Genomic DNA, 13,419 nt, shown 5'->3' with positions numbered 1-13,419 from the left:
CACACACACACACACACACACACACACACACACACACACACACACACACACACGAGTAGAAAGGCCTAGAGTTCCTGTTGGGGAGAAAACATGCTGCAGTGGCTGGCACCAGCTCACTTACACTACTTTGTTCTTGAATGAATGCTTGTGCACTGCTCTTAGTGTTTGCGTATTTCCTTGAGTTCTAGCAAGGTTGGCTCTGGAGGTGTTATTGATTTCTTTCCTTTTTTTTAAGTGTGTCTGTGTGGAAGGACGCTGAGAGCCACTACCCTGGTGCCTTGGCGGTCTGCCTTTGTTCATTTCTCTGCGGGTTTGTAACAATTGCTCCCATATTGCTTTTCATTTCTCTTTAGGCACTGTTTATTGCACTTAATGACACCAACTTTTCTTGTAGAACCCTTTCTATTTATTTTTTGCCTCTTCCTACCTTTCCTGGAGTTCTTTCCACCCCTGTGCTATCTTGTGTCTTCAGTTATTTTCCTAAGGTCTCTTAGTTTGTTTCCAAGTTCACAGAGTGCCCTCTTGTGTTGTTTTTGTGAAACGTTCTAAAACTACATGAGTTTCTTTGTCCTTCTCCACTTTTTATGGATCTTTTCTTTTGCCATCCCTGTTGTCACTTCTGACTCTGTTTCCAGCTGCTCTCTTTCCATTATGAGAAGCTATGTCTTGGAAGGCAACTTTGGTTGGCAGGTTTGTTTCAAGAATTTCTATAGGGGGACCTTGTTTACCTGAGTGGTAGAGCCTAATTTTTCACTGAGAAAGGCTCTGGGTTCAACTAGGAACCAAGTATATATGGTTATTGGATTGAGCTAGATGTTTCCATTTTCAGCTTCTCTTCTCTCGCTGTTCTCCAAACTGTCCCCTAGTAGCCATTTTGTGATTCTCAGGTCTGGTCACCCTGTATATGGTCATGCAGTGGTTTTCTATGTTTTTGTTTTGAGGGTCATGTGAATATATTGCTATCTACTTGTACTATAAATGCTGTCCGTGAGGTTCTGGATTTTGGCTTTTTTTCTTAGTCACTCTGTTCAGTTTTATGTGACAATTGAGGTAGATTTAAAATGTGTGTGTGTGTGTGTGCGCGCGCGCGCGCGCGCGCGCATGCGCGCACGCACACACACACACATTACCTGCAGTCTATACAGAATTCATTTTGTAATCACACTTCGAAAACTCCCCATATAGTGCTAGGGCTGTGGCTGTTTGTGGAGTGCTTGCGAAGGTTGTCTCAGCTCTACATAAGCACTTGGGAGTGGTGGTGCATGTCAGAAGTTCAAGCTCACCCTCTGCTCCTAGCAAGTTTGAGGCCAACCTGGGGTATGTGAGAGCTTGTCTTGAGGACTAAATAAACCAACATCTTTAATATGGACTTAGAATTTGTTGTTATTTGATATATATATATATATATATATATATATATATATATATATGATATTCTTTCTCTCTCTCTCTCTCTCTCTCTCTCTCTCTCTCTCTCTCTCTCTCTCACTCATATATGTGATCCCCCCCCCATGCTTTTGTTTTGTTGGGAGCTTCAGCTCTTTCTGGTATTTGGATATTTGCAAAGCCTTTCAACATTGAAAATTTTTCAGAGCATCAGTCTGTTTTTACAGATACCGGATACCGCTTTAAGGAGTCAGTCTGTGCACATGTACAGACACAGAGCAATGAGTGGGCACTAGTGTGCCATGGGGAGACATGAGAGAGGAAACAGTCACTCGCACAGGACTACTGCTCTAGGTTACAGCAGAAAGCACTTTATATTTCATTCTAAGGTATTTGGAAGCCATTAGATGAAAAACAAACAAAAAATGAGCAAGTAATATAAATAACATGGAGTAGCTAAGTGGAGACCAAAGATAGCATGGTCTGTTTTGAAAAGAACATGCATTAATACTGATTTATTATTATTTTTTATTTAAAAGGCTGCTATTTTAATTATATGTAGAATCTACAAATAAGTTGTTGGTCCATAATCTATGTTATAGACTTTTATTTGCTTTTCAACAAAGTTTTAAAAAATAAATAGTACTGAACCTTGTTCCATGAACTTTTATTTTTTTCTTTTACTTTGCATATTAAAACAAGAACAACAACAGGGCTGGAGTGATGGTTCGAAGCATGTTTGCCAGGGACTCGGAACTGATTCTCAGCACTCACGCGGTAGTTCACAGGCATCCCTAGTTCCAGGGATTGCACACCCTCTCTGGCCTCTGTGGGCATCCAGCATGCACATGGTGCACATATAGACATGCTGGCAAAATACCCAACCATATGTAAATAAAACTAATCTAAAGTATTAAAAAGATAGGGATTTAATCCTATAAAGTCACTTAACTGGTGAGCAGGTCATTATTAGAAGTTTAAAGTGACTGTAAATTTGTACTAGCTATGTATGTCTTTTCCAAGCATAAATACTAAAATTAAACAGAATCCATTTGTTGCCATATTTCCTAATGATATATTAAAAGTATTCCCCTCCATTTCTTTATACAGTAAGTGCTAATGCTAAAAAAGGTTTTGTGAATAACTGTTCTTTCCTGATAGGGCCGCCCGTTCTTGTCTTTCTGGTGTTAAGGGATGTAAATTTCGGATAGATTGTAAAATATCAACAGAATTTAATGACCTGTAATTAAATGTATGAATTGCTAGACAGAGTCAGCAGTTGTTTTATGTTGAAATTTTAAACAATAAGTCATTTATAGATAGTATAGTAGTAGCCTTTAAATTGTTACTTGGGAATAAATGAAATGAACTGTCATTTTTAGCAAATTATTGATGTGATTAATTTTGAGTGCTTGAGAGATGAATGAGGGATAATGAAAAATGAAAGTTATATTCTTCTGGTCGTATTGAGTCCTTGTCTGTGCGTTACCTCTGTGGTCTTTGGAAAGATAATTTAACTTGTTTAACCATCACATTTCTTATTTATATATGAATCTATTAATCTGTATTGTAGATGTTTTCATTTTACTCTTGCGGTTAGGTTTCAGTGTATTACTTAGGCTGGCATGGAACTATCACACTGGTATTGTTCAGACTGGTATCAAATTCATACTCCTGAGCACTGGATTACAGATACAGGCTACTATTTCAGAATTAAAATTCACCTCTTAAAGTTTTTAGCTTAGTAGCTTTTAGTGCATACATGGTATTGTACAACCATATATTTTCACTATTTCTAAAAGAAACTATCAATCAGTCACTCTGCTACCTTAGTTCCCTGTAATCATTGATATACTTATGTTTTTATCTGTTTACATATTTGGTATGTTTTAGGTAAATGACCTAATACAATGTATGGGCTTTGGAGACTTGTGGTGATCTCTGCAGCTGGTCTCCCTTGCCACCTTCTGTACTGTCCTGCTGGACACTGAATCCAGGACCTTGTGTATGCTTATAAGCACTCTGTCCTGAGCTGCCACCAGTCCTCATTTGTCGTTTCCCTTTTCTTCTGAGACAGGGTCTTCTGTCCTTGATCTCATAATCCTCCTGTTTCAGCCCCCTGAATGCTGACGTTCCAGGCATGTGCTGTCACCTTTGTCCCCAGCTATCTTCTTTGCATTGTGTTCTATAGGCTCATCATGTGAAGGTATCCATGTGTCAGTACTTAATTCTTTTGTGTTGTCAGATAGTGACCTGGCGAGATACGCTGCATTTGTAGTGGAGCCAGTTGATAGACATTTTCATTGTTTCGGGTTTATTTTTTATAAACAATGCTATTATGACTGTTTTGTGAAGACTTGTGTTTTCCACTATTCTGGATAAATGAAAGGAATTTTGGAACTATTGGGTTGTAGTCTAACTATGTTTAACACTTTGAGAACATGATAACACAATCTGCTTGGCTCTACCGTATGTTCAGTTCTATTTTAAGGTATCCTGTTTTAAGGTTTTGTTTCCATATATATTGAATATTAACTGAAATGAACTATTTCAGTTGATAGGAGAAACGTCTACATGAAATAGTTTGCAAAGTGACAGACAGTACTTTTGTTTGTTTGTTTTTTTCGAGACTTCTTTGAAAGTTTTGAAATGATTACTACTGACCATTTGCTTTTCATTTTCCTTTCAGTTTTATCTCCAAGACACTAAAAGTAGTAATGGTACCTTTATAAATAGCCAGAGATTGAGTCGAGGCTCTGAAGAAAGTCCACCATGCGAAATTNTTTCTGGTGACATTATCCAGTTTGGGGTGGATGTGACGGAGAATACCCGGAAAGGTATGAGTATGATCAGTGCTTCCCGTCGTTTATCTGCATAAGCTTTAGCATTCTTTGTAGTGCTATAAAACATCACTCTCTTGTACATGCTACTTAAGGACATGTGAAGCAAAAAATTTAAAGTTTTACTCACTTCCTTTTGCTTTTTTAAATTTATAAATTATAAAATGTTAGTAATGAATATTCTTTGTCATGTTATAAAATTATAGGGAGCTATTGTGTCAGGAAGCGCTTGACTACAGTGCCATCACACCCAGCTAAGATGAACTTACAGCGTGGGGTGGTGTTTATTATCAATAGCAAGGCTTACTGGGATTTAGTGAGCAGGCTGGGCACAGTTTGGTTGGTTGACTTAATGATATAATGGAAATCAGTCATGCCAGCAGAAGGGAAATTAGCTAGAGGGCTATAGGATGGGTAATGGGCAGATACGTTTTTTTTTTTTTTGAGACAGGGTTTCTCTGTGTAGCCCTGGCTGTCCTGGAACTCACTCTGTAGACCAGGCTGGCCTCGAACTCAGAAATCTGCCTGCCTCTGCCTCCCAAGTGCTGGGATTAAAGGCGTGCGCCACCATGCCCAGCTGGGCAGATATGTTCTAAGTGAAGCAATTGATATACTTGTGCTCCCACACATGTATATGTATAAAAAAGATATAGTAAAACTTATTATTTTGTATCCTAACTAAAAATAAAAATAATGCAGTGATTGTCAAATGTTTTATCCTAAAAATAATAAAAGTAATTCTAGCTTTAAGGTCCTCACTGTCCATTTTCCTTCTGTCTTTAACATGCCGTTAACGTGTTAGCATGCTCTTGCTCACAGTCAGAGGGTGATGACTGCAAACTAGGTGCCATTTTTCTCATACCAGTATTCCATGAAAACAATGTGGTGGGGTACAATGCTCTCCCATGTTCCTTTCTGTGTTGAAAGTGACCCAAGCTTTTATTTCTCCATGTATTACCAGCCTCATGAATAGATCATACAATGGCTATATGCAGTACCAAAGATACCCAATAAATGACCGAAGAGAACAAGGAGATCTGTGCTTGATATAGATCAATTATGAGTTATCTCTTTAGGCTAAATGCAAGTATAAGGTTTCTTGTGCTACAGTCCCTGAAACTGGAAATTCTCTAGTTAAATAATCAATTGCTCTTGAAAATTATTTGTTTTATAATTCTGAAGTTTCTTGGCAATTTCACTGTTTACTCTCTGATTGTGAACTCTTATGACTGACTAAAAGTGAAACCACTTCTGGTACAAACCAAAAAAGGGCAGTTATACTTTATTAGTTAATTCCGACAGTGGACTGATAGGTTGGCAAGTTTCTCCTGTTTTCTAAGTGTGGTCTGATCTGGAAATGTCCTAAATCTTTAGGTTGTTTTGCTCAGTACAGTGGGCTTGGCAGTGGTGCTGACTCGTTTGTGTGCCGATCTCTGCATAAACTTGCATCCCCTTAGGTTGGTAGTCTATTTCTGTTAGGTTAGTTATGTTTTGGTACTTGAATTTGAGCAAAGCCAACCTACATGTACAGTTGTGATGTGAAGTGCTGATTACTCCTTAGTATGAGTATTCAAACTGTGCTCACAGTAAGAAGAGTGGCACTGGGCAGGCCTTTCTGTTGCTGTCCTAGCGTACTTAGAAGTGAGTGGAGTCCCACACGGAAGGAACCCACCTTGTATTTCCTTGGAGAAATCCCTACTTAGTGGTTCTCTAAATAGACTTTATTAGGCATTAATTGATAAAAGAATGTGGTGATCAGTTTTAGGAAATGGCTTAGTTAAGCTACGTTGAGCAAAGCCTCAATATACTGGCATATGTGCAGATCTCCAGGGTGTTGATTACAGAACGCAGCTTGCAGCTCTTCCTAGAGTCTGTCATACTCTTCTCCCACCTATGTTTAAAGCAGAGTTAGGATAATTGTTAGTACGGTATTTCTGCTATATTAGATTTCTTCAGGCTTCTTGAAATGTTAGCAGAAATGATAGCAGAAATCTTTTCTGCTATCTTAGGAAATAAAAACGTTTGTCATTTAAATGCTTTGGGCATTTATTGTATTCACAAACTTTATTTAATTTGTAGACTATTGAGATACAGTTATGTTAGTAAACATGTATTAGCTGTTCAAGCTTATACTAGGAAAAAGTATAGATTTTTAAAAAAAACTGTTAAACAATAGTTTGACATTTATACAGTACTACTGAGCAGAAGAGGTCAAGAGCACTGTCAAAGTGTATTAGAGAGGAAAGGCAACTGGACGTGATGACAGGTCCTTTAGTCAGACAACATTTATTGGGGACTGGCATTCAGAAAGCCTTGAAGTATACATTCTCTTTTTAAAGAATCACATCTATGTGTCTGTTTGCCACCCATGTGCAGATGCCCAGCATGGATGCTGGGATTAGAGCACTGGTCCTCCAGAAGAGCAGCAAGTGCTCTGATTGCTCGAGGCCCCATCCTTTACTGCTTCTTTGTCTTCTTCTTCCCCTTTTCTTCAGACAGGATCTCCTGTAGTTCTGGCTGGCCCGTGAGACCCACCTGCCCCTGCCTCTTGAGCGTATCCCTTATTTCTTCCCTTATTTCTCGTTCTTGTTCCCAGCTCACTCCAGCTGTCTGCGGTATGTGTGCTTTCTTTTTTATTTGTAACTTTTTTTTGCTTTTTTTGCCTTTTCTTCCTAACCTTGTTTTGTCTGTTCTGCTCAATATGTATATTTTTATAAAACTTTCCCTTGTCCATGCTCAAACACAAATTCCCATGTTTTTTAGTTCTTACAGCAGCTATGGTTCCTCCTTTTTATATGTATGTCTGGTTTGTTTCTCTGTTGAGATCTTAAAGGCAGGGACTTAGACATAATCACCTTTGTTTTCAACATTATTCCTAGCAATACTGCTGTGTAACCAGAAAATTCTCAGTAAATATTTATTGAGCAAGTAAGTAGGTAAACCCACAGAATCACATCTCATAATTAAAAAAAAAAAAAGGAGTGCTGGGTGGTGGTGGCGCATGCCTTTAAGCACTTGGGAGGCAGAGGCAGGCGGATTTCTGAGTTTGAGGCCAGCCTGGTCTACAAAGTGAGTTCCAGGACAGCCAGGGCTGCACAAAGAAACCCTGTCTCAAAAAAAAAAAAAAAAAAAAAAAAAAAAAAAAAGCTAGTGGTAATTACTCATGGTATACCAAGGGAAATAAAGTAGGGGAATCTACATATTGAGAAAAAGGATTTAAAAACTACATAAGAGTCAAGACTTGCTGGAGAAACAGCAGATTCTGAGTCAAGGTCAGTGAATATATACATTGAGCCTGCAAGATTTTTGTCATATCAGTAGAGGTATTTGTCTAAGAATGCTGGCCTCCCTCCCACTAACAGGACTTCTAGGAATTAACATGAGTGAGTCTCCGCTGTGAAAGACAGGCATTTTAAACATCAAATTATAGCAGCATTGGGTTGATGTTAAATATGTTTAAGCTGATGGGCTTACATAAAACTTAAAGGGGAAAGTGGATTTTTTTAAAATTACTTTTGGAAGAACTTAGATGAAATGTATTTGTCATTCTGAAAACCAGTAGGTAAAGAGAAAGAATAAAAGCACGCACTCATATCTCCTGTCCTGTAAGAAGAATGGCTTGCTTGGTAGGAGGGCAGTTAGTTTATTGGTAGAAGGTTTGCCAGGTATGCATGAGATCCTAATTTAATCCCCAGTACTTGAGAAACAACAGCAAGCCTCAGTTATACCTGAGTATAGAAAGTAGTAGACTACTACTGGTGAGATGGCTCAGTGGGTAAGAGCACTGACTGTTCTTCTGGAGGTCCTGAGTTCAAATCCCAGCAACCACATGGTGGCTCACAACCATCTGTAATGAGATCTGACACCCTCTTCTGGTGTGTCTAAAGACAGCTACTGTGTACTTACAGATAATAATAAAAATAAATCTTTGGGCCGGAGCAAGTGGGGCCAGAGAGAGTGGGGCCAGAGCTAGTGGGGCTGGAAGGAGCAGAGGTGAGTTCAATTCCCAGCAACCACATGATGGCTCACAACCATCTGTATAGCTGCAGTGTATTCATGTACATAAAATACATAAATCTTAAAAAAAAAAAAAAGCTGGAGAGATGGCTTAGTGGTTAAGAGTATGTCTTGCTCCTAAAGAGTTCAGTTCCTGGTGGCCTCAAAAGGTGTTCAAATTCAAATGTGTGTGTGACTCTAGCTCTAGTCCTCTGACACCTTCTTCTGGATTCCCCAGTACCTGCACATGCGAGTCCACACACACACAGACACCTATGCACATAATTCAAACAAGTCTTTTTAAAAGTAGTTGAAGGTTGAAAGCTTTGTGATGACTAAGCTGTAGTTCTCAAGAGAAGACAGAATGATGGAATATTAATTTAATTTTAGAACAAAAGCTCTGTTGAGTCACCCTTCATTCTCTGCACTTCTGACTCTTAACTCCTAAGAACTGGAAGCCTCATGAAGTAAAACTTAAAGATAGAAAAATAAAACATAAAATAAAACTTAAAGATAGAAAAATAAAACATAAAACATAAAACATAAAACATAAAATAAAACTTAAAGAGAAAAATCACAACAAGTATTTTATCTTAAATGGCAAAAAATCAGTTAACACAAGTTATTCCGGTCTAGAAATGCTAATCCCTGATTCAGATCTTCTTTTTATAAATGTTTCTGGGTTTTTAAGGATTTCATTGCTGTTCATCCTCCAATTGCCAAACTTCTTGAGATCCTCCAGTTGACTGCTAAGTATAGAATGACCCTGACTTTCCTATTCCGCACAGGACTCAAACCAGAGCCAGATATAAGAGACCTCAATGTTTTTCTTTCCCATCCCATGGCCTCCAAAAGGTTTTAATGTCCCCTAAGTGGCATATGTGTGAAGAGGCAAAAGAGGCTGAATGCACACCACAAAATAAATAGATCTGGAAACCAAAGTTAATGGTCTCTGCATATAACAGGAAGGAACCCCAGTGGCCGTCAGCTCCTAGTGTCACTTTGATTTTAGTAGTCTCTATGCACTGAGTCATTGTGAATAGTTCTTATCCATGGGTTCTGTTGCCTCCATTTGGACACACATGTTTTTTTCTATTTAACACTGATGAAATTTGCATGTGGTTTAGAATATCTATATATTTAATGTGGCAATGTTCTGATACCCCCTTTCCTTTCTGGACAAGCTATGTAAATTATATGCTTAGTCCTTGAGTTATAAAATGCAGAAATCATTTTTGTGGTGATTTTGAGAACAAAATATTTTATAGACTTCTTTAGCACACATTATTCTAACTATTTTTCCCTCACAATATCAGATTCTCTATTAGTGTTTTTGAAAGAGGACAAAGGGGTAGAGCTGATAGTCAGATAAGCTTGGAAAATGTATCTTCATGCTGTACAAATACTCTTTAAGATTTTATTTCTGGGGCTGGAGAGATGGCTCAGTGGGTAAGAACACTGACTACTCTTCTAAAGGTCCTGAGTTCAAATCCCAGCAACCATATGGTGGCTCACAACCATCTGCAATGAGATCTGATGACCTCTACTGGTGTGTCTGAAGTCAGCTACAGTGTACTTATATATAATAATAAGTAAATCTTTGGGCTGGAGCAAGCAGGGACTGAGCGAGCAGAGGTCCTAAAAATTCAATTCCCAACAACCCCATGAAGGATCATAACCATCTGTACATCTACAGTGCACACACATACATGAAAATAAGTAATTCTTTAAAAAAAAAAAGATTTTGTTTCTGTCCTGGGAGTTGAACCTAGGGCCTTGCATATATGCAAGGCAACTGCTCTACCACTGAGCAATAAATATTCTCAGCTTTTTCTTTTTGCCTCCCCACCCCCAAAGAAAGCTCAGAAGTAATACTCATAAAAACATTTTAAAATTCTTTTAACCCAGTGTTTTCCAAACTCCTCTGACTCCCTTCCACTTTTCTGTTTTGTTTTGATTTTTTTTTGTTGTTGTTTTTTTTTTGTTTTTTGAGACAGGGTTTCTCTGTGTAGCCCCGGCTGTCCTGGAACTCACTCTGTAGATCAGGCTAACCTTGAACTCAGAAATCTGCCCGCCTCTGCCTCCGGAGTGCTGGGATTAAAGGTGTGGACCACCATTGCCTGGCTTCTAGTTCCTTTTTTGTTAACACTTTAGCACAGTATTTGGAAAAAAATCTAATATACTGAGTTGATTAATACAAATATTTAAACATGCCTACTACATTGCTCAAATTCCTGTTGCTAATCCAAAAGATTAAGGTTTCTCTGCTTGTGTGTATCTAGTTAACATGAAGATACACACAACTGTATTCGTAGATACAGTTGGCTGCACTAAATCACACATGGACTTTTTTCTGCCTGCTCTGCATTAGCCCTTATTTAGCCTCATTGATTTATGTCAGTCCGTTTGCTGAACTTGAGAGTAACCTAGCTGATTAGAGAGAATTCCCGATGTGATATATCACGTGTTGGCTCTAGTACTGTGGTTTTATTCTATAACTCATCCTCCTATGTTTCTTTTAGTTATAAATTTATTAAAAGCTTCTTTGTTACCATATTTTTACCAGACATGTGTTTCATTATGGCATTCCATATATGTAAATGAAATATTTTGGTTATATTCACCCATTACCTTCTTTTGTCCCTACCCCTTGATAATGCCCTTTCTCTTTCAAAATAGCTGTTTCTGCCTTTACCACCTTTATGCCCTTTTCTTTTTCTTTTCCATTCCTTTCCCTCCCTTTCCCACCCCTTCCTTTCCCTCCCCACTCCTTCCTTTCCCTCCCCACCCTTCCCTTCCCCTCCCCTCCCCTTCCCTCCTTTTTTTTCTGAGAATGAGTTTAATAGGTGGTACTTACAGGAGTTGATGTCATAAGTTTTATAATACCCCTGGTATTTGGGCTGAAATCCCAGGGATATGAAGAACTCAGTGCTAATTGTGTAATGGCATCACAAGTCAGTGAATCAGGCTCTAAGCACAGAAGTGTCTGTGACTGCTAGAAAAGGAGAACGTTTTGCTTTTATTTTTGGCCTTTTTGTATCAACAATTACGATCTGAGGGAGGAGGCAAGAGTCTAGTAGAAAATGAGGGTGGGGGCACAGTTGGCAGCAATAATCTAAGGACTAAGTGAAGTGGTTCTGAGGGCAAAGGAAGTTGGAGAAAAAGATAAGAGATTTGGGGATAAAGGTTTGATGGGGAGTGGTTCTAAGGAAAGAGGGGTCTGGGCAAAAATTGGAATGTCTGGAAGTAGAGACAGAAGGGATGAGGCAGAATAGGAGGGAAAACAGACAGGGCATTCTGGCATTTGAGGAAAGTCTTTCTGAGCTGAGAATCAAGAATTTCGCACAGGGGTCTGGAGGGTTCAGTGGTTAAAAGCACTCACAGCTTGTCTTAGGGTTTCTGTTGTGATAAAACACTATGACCAAACCCTTCCAAAGAGGAAGGGTTTATTCCAGCTGACAACTTGTAGCTCATCGTACAGGGAAATCAGGGCAAGAATACCAGACAGAAAACTGGAGGCAGGGACTGATGCAGAAGCTATGAAGGAAAAAAAAATGCATTTGGCTGTATTAGCAAGGAGGTAAAGAACATCACAGATCGGATGTTCATTAAAAATAGGGTCGTGGGGGCTGATGAGATGGCTCAGTGGTTAAGAGCACTGACTGTTCTTCTGGAGGTCCTGAGTTCAAATTCCAGCAACCACATGGTGGCTCACAACCATCCGTAATGAGATCTGACTCCCTCTTCTGGAGTGTCTGAAGACAGCTACAGTGTACTTACATATAATAAATAAATCTAAAACAAAAAGGGTTGTAAACAGTAATGTATTTGGAAATTGCATGTAACCTGCCTTTGCATAAGAGACCTGTGGCAGTAGATGAGAGGATGTGGCCACAAAAAAGAGGCCAAATGATTCATGACAGTGATGGCTATTTCAGCAGGACTGAGAAGGCTGTCTGGTGGATGCTCTTTGTCTGTGTTAGCAGTTTTTGTGTATAGTCACTGAAAACAAATATTGACTAAACTGTACTAAATTCCTTAAATTTAATATATATCTCCAGATGATAGTCTTATTACTTTGTATTATCGTCTTGATAATATGGTTGTAATTGTTCAACATATTATATCCCTAAAGCAATAATTATTGTTGTAATAGTTTTATTGATATAATTTGATTTATCAGTAGAACTATATTATATAACTATACAATAAATAACATTTACTGTACTATACAATAATATATAATAACATTATTAGCATATAATAAAATATAAATATATAATAAGCTATTTTATATAACTATATAATAAAACTATTAGATATCATATATTCCAATTTTGCTTATATGACTCAGAGAGTTTTGGTAGATGTATACAGTTACTGTAAGCACTACTCTTAAAACCACTATATAATTTGTTTTTGTCTGCCCACATGAGGTTTAAGTCAGTTTAATAAACTAACCCATTTGTTGAATCCATCAATGATTTGGTATTTTAAGAACAGAGAAATCAAAACTTGACATTTTTTTCTATAAAAGGCACATAGTCTATACAGTTGGCAATATGTGGGAGGTTTGTCTATCAAAATTTTCAGTAGAAAAAGGAGTGAGAAGCAATATTATGCATTATATACAGAGAGACTGCTGTGATTTTATTTTTTAAAGATTTATTTTATTTATATGAGTACACTGTCACTGTGTTCAGACACACCAGAAGATCCCATTACAGATGGTTGTGAGCCACCATGTGGTAGCTGGGAATTGAACTCAGGACCTCTGGAAGAGCAGTCAGTGCTCTCAACCACTGAGCCATCTCTCCAGCCCGGCTGCTGTGATTTTATCAAAAGGTATTGGAGGTGGAAGGATAAAGAATTGTAAGAAAGCTGTCCTGGCAAGCCTCCTGTGTGAGTCAGAGCGATGATATAGAGGGAGAATCGGAGAGGATCTCTCAAGCGTCAGGAGCCTTCACATGGAAAGAGTGCAGAACATGTTCTAAAGTGTGCATCAGGGACTTTCAAGTCTCATGAGGTGTGGTTGGGAGATAATCGGAGAGAGGGATTAAGAATAAGGACTAGCTTCTCACCAATTACTTTGATGTTGGCTATTGGTTTGCTGTAGATTGCTTTTATTATGTTTAGGTAGGGGCTTTGAATTCCTAATCTTTCCAAGACTTTTATCATGAAGGGGTGTTGGATTTTG

At 38.4% G+C, this 13,419-nt stretch overlaps 1 protein-coding gene across 15 annotated transcripts in view; it reads left to right on the top strand.

Moving 5' to 3' along the window:
* Positions 1–13,419, top strand: part of Slmap (sarcolemma associated protein) — a 122,993-nt gene that overhangs the window by 45,967 nt on the left and 63,607 nt on the right. For all 15 annotated transcript variants that reach the window (XM_029541291.1, XM_029541293.1, XM_021203108.1 and 12 more), the window contains exon 2: positions 4,076–4,223. In XM_029541291.1, coding sequence (XP_029397151.1) covers positions 4,076–4,223 — 148 coding nt within the window. The remainder of the gene's footprint in view (positions 1–4,075; positions 4,224–13,419) is intronic.

This window comes from Mus pahari, chromosome 8 (genome assembly GCF_900095145.1).
Source record: "Mus pahari chromosome 8, PAHARI_EIJ_v1.1, whole genome shotgun sequence".
Taxonomy (NCBI): domain Eukaryota; kingdom Metazoa; phylum Chordata; class Mammalia; order Rodentia; family Muridae; genus Mus; species Mus pahari.
The sequence above is the reverse complement of the archived record's forward strand: the minus strand, read 5'-3'. Positions and strand labels throughout refer to the sequence as shown.